The sequence below is a fragment of the Hyperolius riggenbachi genome, chromosome 2 (genome assembly GCF_040937935.1).
Source record: "Hyperolius riggenbachi isolate aHypRig1 chromosome 2, aHypRig1.pri, whole genome shotgun sequence".
Classification (NCBI taxonomy): Eukaryota; Metazoa; Chordata; class Amphibia; order Anura; family Hyperoliidae; genus Hyperolius; species Hyperolius riggenbachi.
Window position 1 is genome coordinate 57,627,320 of NC_090647.1, and position 16,473 is coordinate 57,643,792.

Below are 16,473 nucleotides of genomic sequence, written 5' to 3' on the forward strand. Positions count from 1 at the left end.
CACGGTTCACAGCGAACTCGAACCAGCTAAGCTTGCGCGAACAAATTCTCTGGCGAATCGTTCGGGCCATCTCTTGTCACAACCTGCCAGTCAGACAATCACTTGTGGAGGTGAGATACAGCTGCTGCCTTTAATAAATACATTTCCAAGGTGCACAAGCAAGCACGCACTCGCTGCACTGTTCTGGCCACTGCTGACGCTGGAGGATGCCGATGGAGTTGAGTGGAACTTGAGTCTCCCATGCTTTATCTCCAGTACCCGGCCCCACATCACAGGAAGCAAGATGCCAGACCCCGCCCGTTCCAGTTCCTGTGTTTCTTGCGGGGTGTGGTGGAATGGCCAGGAGGAGATAAGGGATGCTGTAGTGCTTTGAAGAAGGAGGCTGCCGGGGGAACTTGCCTTATGTGCACCCTGGTATCTATACCTCTCTGTGGCTGTAGGCAGCGGGACAGACAGTGCGTCTGCCCACAAGTATCAAGAGCAGGACTGTGGGGGCAGTACTTGGGTAGTACATGCCACTGCTGCTAGGGCCGACTCTGTAGCACATGGTGCCTGTAGGCTTGAGCCTACAGTGCCTAGTACTAAATCTGGCAACCAACAGATCTCTCACCGATCAGATTTGATCAGAGAGATCTATCTCTTGGTCAATCAGCCGCCGAAATCGCTAGATATATGGGAACCTTTACTCTTTTGTAGAGCCTTTTCAGTGAATTTATCGCAATTACTAATAAAAAAAAAAAATGGCAAACATAGATACAGTACCATCTTGTAGTAGCTGTACTCTTATATTAGGTATCAATGTTACCATAGAAACGTGTTTCCATAAGAAAGATGCTTTTTAAAGTAAATCTGAAGCTATTTTTAACATAAAAAACAGATACTCACCTAAGGAGAGTGAAGCCTCTGGGTCCTAGAGCCTTCCCGTTCCTCTGTCGATCTCCTTGTTCCCCTGCAGGCTCCTCCGTTTGAATCTCCTGCTGCAGGAGACTTCCGCTGTCTTCGGAGGCACTCATGAAGACCGGCGGCTCTGTATTGTGCAAGCACAAGTGCCAGAGTGCTTCCGAAGCCAACACAACGTGGAAGCAAGCAGTCCAAGACCCAAACCGTCGTGGACTGCTAACAGGGAGCCTGCAGGGGAACGCAGGGACCGTGAGGAGAACGGGAAGGCACTATAGGACTCAGAGCCTTCCCTCTTCTCAGCTCCTCTAGGAATTGGTAATGTTTTTCTGAAGTCACAGGAATCAGTAGTGTCAGCCATTCTATGAGGTCAATAGACTCTTCTTCTTGGAGGGATGGGCAGAGTGCTTGTTAAGCATTTTTATGGGCCATTCATCTCTTATGATGAGAGGATAAGAGTACATTTAAGAAGGGCAGCTTCAGGGGGATTTGATGGATATTACACGTAGGGTGTTCTTAATAACAGACACCTATGGGTCATTTAAATAGGGAATGTGCAGTTCTTCCTCCAGGTCATAGTGTTGCAGCGAGACAAAACTATAATGGAATGTGTGTCTTCCACCCAGCCCAAGGCGCCATATCTTGCAGCAACTAGCGGTAATTAACCCACCCAACTAAACTACAAAGAGAGGGGGGGGGGGTAAATGTTCACTCTGTCTGCCAAAAGGTAACTGGACTTTACCTCACAGGAAAGGGGGAGCCTGAACTTCCTAACTCCCTGCTAGCCTCACCCACCAATCCTAGCCCTGCATTTTTCATATTGGGCAAACCCCCAACCCCACAGGTGGACAGTGAGCTGGGGATAAATGGTGTATTTATACTTACCTGGGGGTTCCTCCAGCCCCATGAGGTGTGTGGGCTCTCTCGCTGTCCTCTCTGTTCACTGGTTATCCCTTTGCGAAACCTGTCGGGTAGGAGATGGGCGGCATCTACAGACCTTTTTCATCGTCTGGTTCATTCACACGTGCATTTTTGGTACCGGTGTTCCCTATGCATGGACTAGTATGTGTTTATTTTTAGTCTATTTTATCTTATTTTAATTTAGTGATTTGTCATATTATTGTTTTGAAGAATAAAGCAGTCTGCACTTAGCACTGCCTTTGTTGTCTTTCATACATTGCTAGTTACCACCTGTGGAATTTCCTGGGAGTAACACCTTGATCCTTCTTTGATGACTGCCACTGCCACAGGGAGTGTCTTGGGCCTGTATACAATCTTAGGCCTCTTGCACACTGCAAGCGATTCCGATTGAGATTTTTAATCGTTTTTTACATCCGATTCAGATTCCGATTTGCAGTGTGCAGGGAGCGAACTGCAAATCGGAATCGGATGTAAAAACCGATTAAAAAGCGGAATCTGAATCGGAATTGCATGCAGTGTGCAAGAGGCCTTATAATGTGGGCTGATGGTATCTGGTAAACCTCTTTTCCTATATTGGTGATGGTGAACACGTTTTGAGAAAGCTTTGGACACCATTTGGTGTTTTGACGTCAATTCGTAACCCCTTTATGATTGTGAAGACCTGCGCCGATTTACCTTTGACATTACATATTTGAACCTTGGACACTGTGCTCTCACAGCAGCGGTCATTTTTAATTACCTGTTGGCGCTGATTGTTTTTTATATTTATTTTTTTGTGTATTTATACTTATCTTGGGCTTCCTCCAGCCTCATGAGGTGTTGGCTACCTCCTCGTCCTCTCTGTTCACTGGTTATCCCTTTCGCTAATCTGGTCGGCTGCACTCTTCTGCGCATGTGCGGCCTGTTTGTGAGTGTGCAGCCGCAACACTCCGATGGCGCAAAACAGTCCTGGGTACGGATACGCGGCCGGGCCGCACAGGTACAGAAGAGCACGACTGGGCAGATTTCCGGGAGAGATAACCAGTGAACGGAGCAGCCAGAAAGGATAGTGAGGGAGCCTGCGCACGTCATGGGACTGGAGGAAGCCCCAGGTAAGTAGCAATACACCCTTTACCCCCGTCTCTGGTACACTTTATACCCTTCCTAACCCAGCAAGTTGGGGTCATGTTGCTATGGCGATGAAGTCGCCACACCCTTCTGTCCATTCAATCCTTATGCTGTCCATATTTGTTGAGCAGCTGCCAAGTTAAATTCCTGTTAAGTATGAGTTTACTTAGATCGCAAGAAAAAGCGTTTGTGAAGCTTATTATTTCTCTCCGCAGGACGCAGCCCCTCAGACATGTCTGCCGTTGCCTTTGTTGTATTAAGTGTTTCTAGATAATGCGGCTGAGTATTGCCTCTCTGTGAGACTCATGCTAATGGCCGACGCGCTCCTGAGGAACTGAGGCAGCCGAGGACTGGATGTGAACTGAAGTTGTTCCTAAAGTACTGCGTCTGCCGGCAATTACTTTCATTAAATCCCTCACATCATGTCTGAACTTTTCGTGCAGCAACACAATTAATTATCTTATAATTGCTTCTGAAAACTGCTGGTGACGTACTGTTCTGCAGAATAATATGTTCCTTCTTATTTGAAGAACAAAACGGTGATGTAAAAAAAAAAAAACAGTACTGGTTATAAAATGAGAGGAAGCTTATTCATTAAAGCAAAGCATAGTTACCTACTTACCACAGTTGAGCCTGGTACAGACATCCAGTTTTGATTGCCCAATTTTACCACTTCCATGTAGTATGATAGCCAACAAATTGTGAATACCATGAGCAGATTGCGTAGCGAAGGTCTTATGCTACATGGAGGTGGTAAAAGTGGTCAAACAAAAATTGGATGTGTGTAGCATGTTTTACAAAAAGGGAGGGGGCGGCGCTATGCATATGACCTTGTTGGTGCATTCTGCCGTAGGACAATATGATTGTGATATTGGGCTTAATTCACTAAAGCGTGCTAAGTGTTAGCACGCCATTGAAAAGCCATTTAGCACATGCAAACTGGCTTTGCACGCGCTAATATGCGCGCAAAAGTTTGCGCACGCAAAGGTCCGCATTCAAAATCAGCTGCTTCGCGTGCTAAGTAGCGTGATAAGCATACTTTGCACGTGAAGCGGTTGATTTTGCACGCGAAGTGGTGCGCGCAAAACATGCACAAACTTTTTATGTGAGCTAAAATAGCGTGCGATCAGTAACCGCTTTGCCGTGCAAACTACTTAGCACCCTAGTTTGCACGTGCAAAGCTTTTAGGCGTGCGTGAATCAAGCCCCTTGTGCTTTGTGATGGGGTCGGGGCATTGCACCGCAAACACACATCTAAGCATCATTAACCTCCTGGGCGATAATCCCGAGCTGAGCTTGGGGTATGTCGCGCAGGAGGATTTCTCAAGCCCTGGTGGGCTGATTTGCATAATTTTTTTTTGTTACACGCAGCTAGCACTTTGCTAGCTGTGTGTAACTTCCGATCGCCGCCGCTGATCCGCCGCGCCACGCAGCCCCCCCCCCCCCAGACCCCTTGCGCAGCCTGGCCAATCAGTGCCAGGCAGCGCTGAGGGGTGGATCGGGACTCCCTCTGACGTCACGACGTCGGTGACGTCATCCCGCCCCGTCGCCATGGCGACCGGGGAAGCCCAGTAGGAAATCCTGTTCTGAACGGGATTTCCTGCTTACTCTGGAGTGGGTGGGGGGATGCCACTGCACAGCGGCTATCACATGATTTGAAAAATAAAAAAAAAAGTGCTGCGCCCCCTCCTGGGCGATGTAATTGTATCGCCCAGAGGGTTAAACACTGCAGCAACTGCCCCATTACACTCTCCTCATTTCAGTAAGCTCCTTGGTTGCTTCTTATTACTTTCACTATTTCATACTGGCATCCTTTGCTTTGGGTCCTTTTCCTTCACTCATTTCCGGATTCAATTATCTTTTGGTGTTCTTTGGTGTCACCGGACACTATTCTTTTTTCATTGGACACTGGAATTTTCTTACTTTGGTTGTATACAAGGGTTGCAGATTTTACGAGTATTGATTGATTCTATACGGTTTTGAAGATTATGCACTATGCACTTATATCAGTCATGCACGATTGCATTTTTTTTTATATACCATTGCAAAAGAGATATATGGCCTGTCATTTTATATATTTTGTATATACTCAGGCCTGCTGCTTCTTCACCGCCAAGTCTCTTCCCTGTGTGCTTTGAACTGTGACTAAGGGGCCCATTCACACCAGAGCGTTTTGCCGGTGATTTCGGCAAAACGCTCAAGCGCTAGCGCTATAATACCCTATGGGCCCGTTCTCACTTGGGCGATTTGCGTTAATCATCGGCGATTAACACAAATCGCCATATGCAAACGCATAGCCTGCACCATTTTCAGGCGATTGAGTTTCAGTGCTATAGAAGCGCTAAACGCGATTGCAGCAAAAAATCGCTGCAGTGTCCAGTGATTTTTTTTCCTCGTTAAATCGCGGAAAAATCACTCCCGCAAGTTTTGCACTTTTAAGTGTGAATGTGCCCTTAATGTATTGTGTGCAAACAGAAGCAGCCGGATGGAGTGAGCAGAGAAAGTTGGAAATAATTTGTCAGCAGCTAATCATTAGTTGCCATTATCACAATACAGGACTACACTATAACAAGAAAGTAAGCTTCTTCGCCTCCAAAGTTCATTTTGTTATTGCAGTATGCAAGCTCTGTCTACCCTACACATGCAGGCTGAGTCACTGCAGGGTGCAATAGGGTATTGTACCGTGTTGGCCATCAGTAAAAGCAAGAAGTTATAAATCAGGATGATACCATTTATTGGCTAACTAAAAAGACTAAGAATAAGCGAGCTTTCGACTTTGCAGCCTTCATCGGACTTAACCCCCCTGGCGGTATAAAAAATTCCGCCAGGAGGCAGCGCAGCAGTTTTTTTTTTCTTATATCATGTAGCGAGCCCAGAGCCCAGTTTAAAGAACGGGATTTCCTGGAGGGATTCCCTCGTCGCCATGGTGACGGGGCGGGATGACGTCGTCATTGGGAGTCCCGATCCACCCCTCAGCGCTGCCTGGCACTGATTGGCCAGGCAGCGCACGGGGTCTGGGGGGGGGGGGGGGGGGGGGGGCGGCGGCGCGGGGCGGCGATCGGTGTGCTGACGCAGCTAGCAAAGTGCTAGCTGCGTGCAGCTAAAAAAAATTAAACAAGTCGGCCCAGCAGGGCCGGAGAAAACCTCCTGCGCGACTTACCCCGAACTACGTTGCGTTACGACTTTTTGGGGGTGTTGGTTGTAATTTGCATTGCAACTTTAACGTTGCATCAAAACGCAACATCCCACTGTGAAAGAGGCCTTAAAGAAAATCTGTAATGAAAAAACCTCCCCTGGGGTGTACTCACCTCGGGTGGGGTAAGCCTCCGGATCCTATTGAGGCTTCCCCCGTCCTCCTCGGTCCCACGGCGGCGGAGAAAATCCTCCCGGAGCGGCTGTGATGTAAATATTTACCTTTTGGCTCCAGCGCAGTATCAGCTCTTCCCACGGAGATAGGCGAAAATAGCCGATCTCCGTCGGGCCGCTCTACTGCACAGGCGCAAGTCTCCTGCGCAGTAGAGCGGACCCGACGGAGATTGGCCATTTTCGCCTATCTCCGTCAGAAGAGCCGCAACAGCGCCCCCCGCTGGAGCCCGAAAAAGTAAATATTGCACAGGCTGTCGGATTTGTCGCCTGTGCGTTCCGGGGGCTGCAGCGTGACCGCCGTGGGACACAGGAGGACGGGGGAAGCCTCGATAGGGTCCAGAGGCTTCCCCCTACTGAGGTGAGTACCCCCAGGGGAAATTTTTTTCAGTACAGGTTTTCTTTAAACATTCTCCCAAGTTTTTTGTTTTTTTTTAAACTGTATTTTCTTATGACGCTGCCTGACAAAGAAGATAATAGCGTTAAGTTAGTATAAAGAGCCCTAATGGGATATTACAGGAAAACACAAAAGAACAGGAGACTATAAATCCTCATTTTCCTAGCCTGGAAACCCCGCTGAATGAAGCAGGCCGAGTCACGGATCAGGGGTCACTGAAAAATGCTACAATTACCCAGAAATTTTCTGAAGTCTAAACCACAAAGCCTGCTCACCAAGTGATAATTTGGGAAACAATTATGGGAAATAAGGTGCAGAATAGATTTTCATTGTCGTTTTCAGAAAAAAAACCAAAGTGTTTATCACCTTTTACAGGTAAAAAAGCTTGCCAGAAAGAGGACCTGTCACCTGTACAGCATAGAGAGAATGGTTATGTGGTGGTCCCTTCAGTGAAAGGTTAACTACTGGCCCAAGAGACACAAAGACTTGAGCAGCCTATGGAAGTACAGCAAGAATTACCACTAGGTATAATCAATGAAATGCAAATACTTCTGAGTTGATGCAAATATATATGCAAATATATGCAGTATGAAAATGGACCAATAAATGTATCCTGATTGGACCATTTTGAAGCTGCTTATATTTGCGTACAACTTTGTATCAACTCGGAAATATCCATTGGGCTTTAAAAGGCCAGCGAGAATCCTCAGCAACAGGGAGAATTCTCATTGGTTATGGTGGACCAATGATAATGGATGTGGACGTTGCAGATTGGTACAAACGGATGCAAAATGAACCGAGCCCATTTTGTTTCCGCTCAATTGTGAACCAGCACTAAGGCCAGGAACCCACTACAAAACGCTATCGCTACTCGCAATCGCTAGCGTTTTGTATGAGCGGTTTGCAAGCGATTACATGAGCGTTTTCAGTAGCGATTTTAAAAAGTGTCATCAATTTGCCAGCGGATGTGCAGCGATTAGTGGTTTTAATTCTGATTGGTCCTTTTAATTAATTTTAATTTTGTTACAGTGTGCAGTAATGTAAAAACGCTAGCAAAATCACTGTGTAGGTTTTGACGAGCGATTGTGTCAGCGTTTATATACTTTACATTGCAGAAATGCTAAAAAATGCTGCATTTTGAGATTTTGGTAATCGCAATCGCTCCAGTGGAATTTGGCCCATCCATTAGCATTAGCTGAGCGTTTAGGGAAATCGCTAGCGTTTTATATCGCTCCCTAAACGCTCATAAAATCGCTCTAGTGGGTTCCGGCCCTCAGAGAGGACTCCGAAGCTGATCAGCTGATCCAACTGCCAATATGTCCTACAACTCAAGTGAAGACAGATCCAGCAGGAGGGCTGAATCTTCCCGAGCGGCGATCTTCACATCAGAACATATCCTAAATAATATTATGATATATTAGGATAAATGTCGTTACAGGGTTTTTACTTTTCATACACTGTCATGTTTGGGAAGCCGCATGCTGCTTTAGTGTGCATTTTCACATTTGTGTGTTTTTATGTATGTTTTCGCGTTCATGTTAATATCAATAAGAACAAAACAAAAAGTTAGAAATTTCGCATGGAAAAACGGATGTATGCGTATTTGCGTTCACTTGCGATTTTTCGCGTACAAAAAAATTGAACGCAAACTCACATGCTTCCGGTCGAAACGTACCCTTACTGAAGTCTCCGGTGCATGAAGCAGCACCACACACAGTCAGGGGGTGGCGCTAGACACAATGACACCCTTTACACCCATCCATTCAGCCATACTGCAGAGTTCAGGATAGTTGAAAAGCCCATGATACGTCCATGATGTGATGTCGGCATAAAAATATTAAAGCAGCAGGGACAGCCACACTATCCTAGGAAAAAAAACCCTCATATGTAAGTAGATAAATACTTGTTCTACTTACATGACATACATATTGCACTGTCCAAGTTTTGATTTCAGTGAATTTTATATAGTAAATACAGATAAAACTGTTGTAGGCAGTTTCCATGTTTTCTGCCTCTGACTGAAGCCAATCCTGATGTAATTTCCTCCCCAAGAAACTGCACGGTCATATCTAGCTTGCTTTGTAAACACACAGCAAAAATCGTATTTCAGCAGCTTCTGCAGAAGGTGAGTTGTATTTCCCTTCTCAGCCTCCTGTCACACTGAACTGCCCTCAGCCAATCAGTAAGGAGCAGGAATGTGGGAGGGGAGATAACAAGCTTCCCTCTCCCCGGCAATGTACCAGAATAGAGCCAGGCTGACTGAGAGGAGATTCATTACAGCAGAAACATTTATGATTATATTGGAATGCTTGCAATGCAGACTGCATGTAGACTACATAATAAACACAGAGCAGTGGGTAAATGGAATAGGATTTTATGACTGACAATCACACTTTAAAAGTACTGAAAAGTCTTTCTGCATAGGAACACGTTGTGGAGTGCATTAACCTTACATTATTTACTATACAAAAGATTCTATAAAGAAAGAAAGAAAACATAACTAACAAAAAAAGTACTGCAGAAGGAGACAGCAAATTATATTATGTGAATAGGTCACCTCCATCTAAAACTGATCTTCAGGTCTGGTGTTTGCTGACAAGGATGGTCAGCGACATGCTAATTATTCGAAGTTCCCATTTTTGTCAGTTTTATACAAATTTACATACTGTAGTTTGGAAAATGGGCCCATCAAGTTCAGCAGCTCCTCTTTGTAGTCTCCAGACTTCTGTAGTGAGAGGGCAAATTCAATAACACATGAATACATTATCAGGGGATAGTTTTTGTGTTCAGCTCAGTGCACACCAAGTCCGCTGCTGGATCATTTCCCAGAGGAGATGGCAGCCGACATGCAGAATGATCCCGAGATCTTCTATGAGCCTATTCACACAACTCCGTTTCCTCACCTCACAAACCTGAGTCTCAGGGCATGATTTCTGCAAAGGCCACATTGGCCCAGGCCCTGGTTGGCAGGAGCTCAAAGGATTGGCTGGACATGGAAGAGGGGTGGCTGAATATGGAAGAGGGAGCTTTAAATGGAAAATGGAGGTTGAAAATGGGAAGCGACACATGGAAGAGCAGAGTTGTTGCCCAAGGGAAATTGTACATGAAAAAGAGGGCTGCTGTACAATGAGATAAAACCCCCAAGCCTGCGATCAGAGAGTGGAGTGCATTCAGGTGTCACTTCCTGTAACTAGTACTGTAATCTACAGAGAAAGGGGAGACAAGTGGACCACAGAACTCAGTGTATCTGTATGCATCAGGGACAGTGCCCTACAGGTAAGGTACCACCTGGTCAGTGGTGTTTGGGTGACCTGTACGACCTGCCAATCCAGGACATCAAAGACATCAGCCTATGGCTCAACACACACCATACAATCTTGGTTGTTCAATCTTACCACTTTCATGTAGTATAAGAGCTTATCCAATCAATCATTCAAGGTAATTTCAATCTGTTGGCCCTTATACTACATAGATTTGGTAAATCTGTACAACCAAGATTGTATGGTGTGTGTTGAGCTTAAGGGTGATGCTTTAACCTCCTTGGCGGTAACCCCGAACGTAGTTCGGGGTAAGCCGCGCAGGAGGTTTCCTCAGGCCCTGCTGGGCCGATTTGCGTAATTTTTTCTTTGCTGGACGCAGCTAGCACTTTGCTAGCTGCGCCAGCACACCGATCGCCGCCACCCCACGCTCGATCGCCGCTATCCGCGCCGCCGTACAGCCCCTCCCCTGACCTGCCTGGCCTATCAGCGCCAGGCAGCGCTAAGGGGTGGATCGGGACTCCCTTAGACGTCACGACGTCCATGACATCGGTGACGTCATCCCGCCCCGTCGCCATGGCGACGGGGGAAGCCCTCCAGGAAATCCCGTTCTTTGAACGGGATTTCCTGATCGCCTATCGCCGGAGGTGATCGGAGGGGCTGGGGGGATGCCGCTGAGCAGCGGCTATCATGTAGCGAGCCCTCGGCTCGCTACATGATTTTAAAAAAAAAATATAGCAAAAAAACGGCAGCGCTGCCCCCTGGCGGTTTTTAATATACAGCCAGGGAGGTTAAGGAGCTGTCCCTGATATACATGGATACACTCAATGTATACTCCACCTAGCGTACATGACTTTCGGGCGCCATGGAAAATCGGGTGCAGGAACAGTGCGTAAATTTACAGATATTTTACTACAGCGAAGCCTAATCCTACTCTCACACAGAATCTCCAGTACCGATGCCTAACTCTAAGACCCCGTCCTGGTGGTGCCCAACCCTAAGACCCCTGCTGGTGGTGACCAACCCTAAGACTCCCCTGGTGGTGCCCAACCCTAACCCTCCTTGGTGGTTCCTAACCTTAAGACCCCCCCCCCCCCCGGTGGTACCTAACCCCAAGATCCCCCCTGGTATTTCCTAACCTTAAGACCCCTCCTGGTGGCACCCCCCCTCCCCCCACACAAAAACTCCCTTCCTGACGTCAAACCCTAACCATCCCCCCCTCCGCACAAAAACCCCTTCCCAGTACCTAACACTACACCTAACCCCCCTCCCCCCAAAAGAAACCCCAACCTTTCAGACGCCTAACCCTACCTGTCCCGCCTGCACAAAAAATGGAAAAAAACATTAAAAAAAGGATAATTACCTGGCTTTGCCAGCTTAAAAAACATGGAGAAAACCCAACAAAAAAACAGTAATTATTGGGTGTCACCTGGTGCCAGCTTGGCTATATTTTCAATTAAATTCTATGGCGCGTCCGATTTGCCTGATCCCCCACCTGTCTCCCCTTTCTCTACACATGAAAGAGAGGGCGCTGTTGCACACGTAAGTGGAGAAACTGGAAAGTTTACCTAGGCATAGAAAAAGTATAAATCCGGCCTGACGGGTGTGATGATGGTCTTCCCATAGAATGGCACTAAGGACCCCCAGAGTGGTACAGAATATCCATATTATTGGTGTAAGCTGCCACTTCAGCAAGTGTGAACTGAACTTTTTATACTTAAAAGCTTGATAAACTTTTTTTAAGGCACTTGCAAAATTCTACTGCCACTAAAAACAAAATACAAACGTAGTTTTACTTTTTTTTTTTTACAAAACTTTTTTTTTTTTTTACAAAAACATGTCAGTATGAGTGGGTGCAGCAGGGGATGGTCACTGGGGCTACAGACGGCCATGTGTAGGCTCTCCATCACTGTGTCAGTCTATCTGCCCTCCCGCTGCACACACATCAGCTCATAACAGTCAACAAGATGATAAACAGCGAAGCGCAGTGCCGCCTCCTCCTCTTGGTCTGCGATGTAGATGGACGCTCACATCTATCTTCGATTCTTCCTGGAAGACGCTTTAGTTTTGAAAGGGTTAAAATCATCCTACAGGAAAGAAGAGAGATATGAGTGTTAAGCTGGCCATACACTTAAGGTGGCTAAACATCTGGCGACATGGTGGCCGATCGACCATCCGGTTCAATTATTGAATAAAAATTGGTGCTGCCAACAGCATGCCCAATTGGTGATGTGGTATTGATCGGACATGCTGCTTACAATGGGCAAACACTGACTAAATCATTTATACATAATTATTGCAAACATTAAGCACTTTTGTTCATTACGTTTATTTCACTGTTGTGCAATATCGGGACGAGCGACCAATGCGACAGAACGCCGGCGCTGCCACCCCAATGTAAAACAACTTGTTAAGTGACGTCACACACACGTCCACGTAGAGTGGTTTGCAAAAGTATTCGCCCCCCTTGAAGTTCTCCACATTTTGTCACATTACTGCCACAAACATGAATCTATTTTATTGGATTTCCACGTGAAAGACCAACACAAAGTGGTGTAAACGTGAGACGTGGAACGAAAATCATACATCATTCCAAACATTTTTTACAAATCAATAACTGCAAAGTGGGGTGTGCGTAATTATTCAGCCCCCTTTGGTCTGAGTGCAATCAGTTGCCCATAGACATTGCCTGATGAGTGCTAATGACTAAATAGAGTGCACCTGTGTGTAATCTAATGTCAGTACAAATACAGCTGCTCTGTGATGGCCTCAGAGGGTGTCTAAGAGAATATTGGGAGCAACAACACCATGAAGTCCAAAGAACACACCAGACAGGTCAGGGATAAAGTTATTGAGAAATTTAAAGCAGACTTAGGCTGCACAAAGATTTCCAAAGCCTTGAACATCCCACGGAGCACTGTTCAAACGATCATTCAGAAATGGAAGGAGTATGGCACAACTGTAAACCTACCAAGACAAGGCCGTCCACCTAAACTCACAGGCCGAACAAGGAGAGCGCTGATCAGAAATGCAGTCAAGAGGCCCATGGTGACTCTGGACGAGCTGCAGAGATCTACAGCTCAGGTGGGGGAATCTGTCCATAGGACAACTATTAGTCGTGCACTGCACAAAGTTGGCCTTTATGGAAGAATGACAAGAAGAAAGGCATTGTTAACAGAAAGCATAAGAAGTCCTGTTTGCAGTTTGCCACAAGCCGCGTGGGGGACACAGCAAACATGTGGAAGAAGGTGCTCTTGTCAGATGAGACCAAAATGGAACTTTTTGGCCAAAAGGCAAAACGCTATGTGTGGCGGAAACTAACACTGCACACTACTCTGAACACACCATCCCCACTGCCAAATATGGTGGTGGCAGCATCATGCTTGGGGGTTGCTTCTCTTCAGCAGGGACAGGGAAGCTGGTCAGAGTTCATGGGAAGATGGATGGAGCCAAATAGAGGGCAATCTTGGAAGAAAACCTCTTGGAGTCTGCAAAAGACTTGAGACTGGGGCAGAGGTTCACCTTCCAGCAGGACAATGACCCTAAACATAAAGCCAGAGAAAACAATGGAATGGTTTAAAACAAAACATATCCATGTTTTAGAATGGCCCAGTCAAAGTCCAGATCTAAATCCAATCGAGAATCTGTGGCAAGATCTGAAAACTGCTGTTCACAAACGCTGTCCATCTAATCTGACTAAGCTAGAGCTGTTTTGCAAAGAAGAATGGGCAAGGATTTCAGTCTCTAGATGTACAAAGCTGGTAGAGACATACCCTAAAAGACTGGCAGCTGTAATTGCAGCGAAAGGTGGTTCTACAAAGTATTGACTCAGGGGGCCGAATAATTACGCACACCCCACTTTGCAGTTATAGATTTGTAAAAAATGTTTGGAATGATGTATGATTTTCGTTCCACTTCTCATGTGTACACCACTTTGTATTGGTCTTTCACGTGGAATTCCAATAAAATTGATTCATGTTTGTCGCAGTAATGTGACAAAATGTGTCCGTATGGGGATTGTGGAGGGAGCCCAGAGTGGATATGGACAGCTAAAGTATACTGCACAGGGGTGTCACATTTTACATTGGGGGGACAGCGTGGGGGCGGCAAGAAGGCAGCACAAGGCTGATTCCCCAAAGATTTCGTGCTGAAATCGATCGGGAATCGGCCTGTGGTGTCTGATCAGAGAGAGATCTGTCTCTTGGTCGATCTGCCCATATATCTGCTGATGTATGGGTTCCTTAAGATTCCAGCAAGGAATCTAATGAAAACCGATCGAACTTCAGAGTTGCATTGTGCGATGCATTGCGAAGATCTAGGCCATCTATCTGCTAATGCTCTTGATCCGCCCCCAATTGTTTTAAATGTACCATCTTGTCCTATCTAGACGTTCAATAGTTTTTTAGTCAAAATCAATCAATCTGACATTTTGCGGAATCAATTCCCAGCAGATGAATCTGCAAGGAATCGAATGAGAAAATCGATGAGGGTTTGGGCACCTTTCGCCTAGAAACTGGCGCATTTGGTACTGGGGAGGGAAACAGCCAAGCAAGTTGGAAAACCATGACTCATGGTGTCCCCTTGATAAGCAGGTGCCATTCATGATGACAGATGACTTCCTCAACCCATCTGGATAAAAAAGACGGAAACACTCGACCAATCCGATTGTCCACTACTAAAGCACTGCCAATAGATCAGCGGATCTGAGAAACCAGCTTTAGATAAACATTAGCTATACTGAAAAAAACAGAGTTAAAGTGAACATCCAAAAATCTACTCAGAAGCACTGAAAAGGCTTGATGGTGTTTCTTTCACAGCATCAGAACTTCGTTTTTCTTACCAAAGCCTAATTTTTTGTTGCACAGAAGCTAAGCTCCGCCCCATCAAAGAAAACTGCCCGGGCATTTTCCCCTGATGCTGCGCAAAGCATGATGGGATTTCTGATGTTGTTGTTCTCGTTGCCTAGCAACTAGGAGGGGTGATCAGGACACAGGACAGTTGGATCTGTGTGTCATGCTCCCTGTCACCTCCTTTCAACCAAAAAGATGGCTACCCTCATGAAATCACAAACATTGGCCTGTTCTTTTAAAACACGGTGGGTAAGAGATTATATTACCAATCTATTTTAATTAACATAACTAATGTAACTTAAAGACAGTATGTTTGTTTAGGCTGAAGTTCCTCTTTAAGGAAAATAAGGCAATATTCAACTGGTCTGTTCATTTATGCATTCATGAACGCACTCTACTGCAAATCCAGCTGGCTTCCTCAGTTCGAACAAGGTGAAGGGAACTCCTAGTATTTATATTTGTATGAATCATTCTGTCACTTTCTCCAGGCACCATAATGTGATATTTTATAAGCGGGGGAGCCTGTGTAATCCTCAATTAATTTCCTCAGTTTATTGAAACCACTGACTCCAGGTACCCAAAAATTGCTGCGACTCCAAAGTCCTGGGTGCATCTGTGTGCAGGGCTGTGGAGTTGGAAACGGAGTTGAGGAGTCTAAGCAATTTTGGGTACCTGGAGTCAGAGTCGGTGGTTTAATAAACTGAGAAGTCGGAGTTGGAGTCGAGGAGCCATTTTGGGTACCTGGAGTCGGGGTTGGAGGTTTCACAAACTGAGGAGTCGGAGTTGGATGATTTTTTTACCTACTTCACAGCCCTGTCTGTGCATGCAATTCTTTTGAGAATCAAGGGTTTACTGATATCCACATACCGTATATACTCGGCTATAAGTCGCAAAATTTAGGACTGACCCAAAGTACAAAAGTGGGGGGGGGGGGGGGGTCGACTTATAGTCACATAGTCCTAAATTTTGCGACTTACAGACTGTGGGGGGTGGGGTATGGATGTGGGGTGTGTGTGTGGAGGGGATACTCACCATCCATCGCTGGGCGCAGTGTCCTCTCTCTTCCTCTCTTCTACCTCACTCGCGTCTACCCCCTTCAGAGATGGTCCGGCTCCCGATGTCACATGACGTCGGGAGCAGAAGTTACAGCGCGAGTGGAGGAGAAGCGAGGAGAAGAGAGCAGACTGCGCCCAGCGGTGGATGTGGTAACGGACAGCTGCAGCGGCAGGAAGAGCGAGCAGCATGGAGGCAAACATCGCACCTTCCACAGCCTCTATCTTCCATCTACCACGCATCCCCTTGTGTTGATACCAGCGTCTTTCCTGTGATGATGTCATCACAGGAGACGCTGGTATCAGCGCATGGGATGCCCGGGAAGTAGATGGAAGATAGGTGAAATGTTTGCCTCCATGCCCGCTCTCCCCTCCGCTGCAGCCTATACATGGGGGCAACTGTACTGGCTTACCTTCCTATACTGGGGGCAACTATACCTGGCTGCCTATCAATGCTGGGGCATCTATACTGGCTACTTACGTATGCCAAGGGCAACTATACTAGCTACCTTCCTATACTTGGGGCAACTATACCTGGCTGCCTATCAATGCTGGGGCATCTATACTGGCTACCTACCTATGCTAGGGGCAACTATACTGGCTACCTACCTATGCTAGGGGCAACTTTAC

General features: G+C 46.4%; 1 protein-coding gene across 7 annotated transcripts in view; it reads right to left on the reverse strand.

Moving 5' to 3' along the window:
• Nucleotides 1-11,889: 11,889 nt before the first annotated feature.
• The window catches only part of MRE11 (MRE11 homolog, double strand break repair nuclease), a 656,612-nt gene continuing 652,028 nt past the window's right edge, over nt 11,890-16,473 (reverse strand). For all 7 annotated transcript variants that reach the window (XM_068266826.1, XM_068266825.1, XM_068266828.1 and 4 more), the window contains one exon: nt 11,890-12,028. In XM_068266826.1, coding sequence (XP_068122927.1) covers nt 11,975-12,028 — 54 coding nt within the window. In that variant the 3' untranslated portion in view covers nt 11,890-11,974. The remainder of the gene's footprint in view (nt 12,029-16,473) is intronic.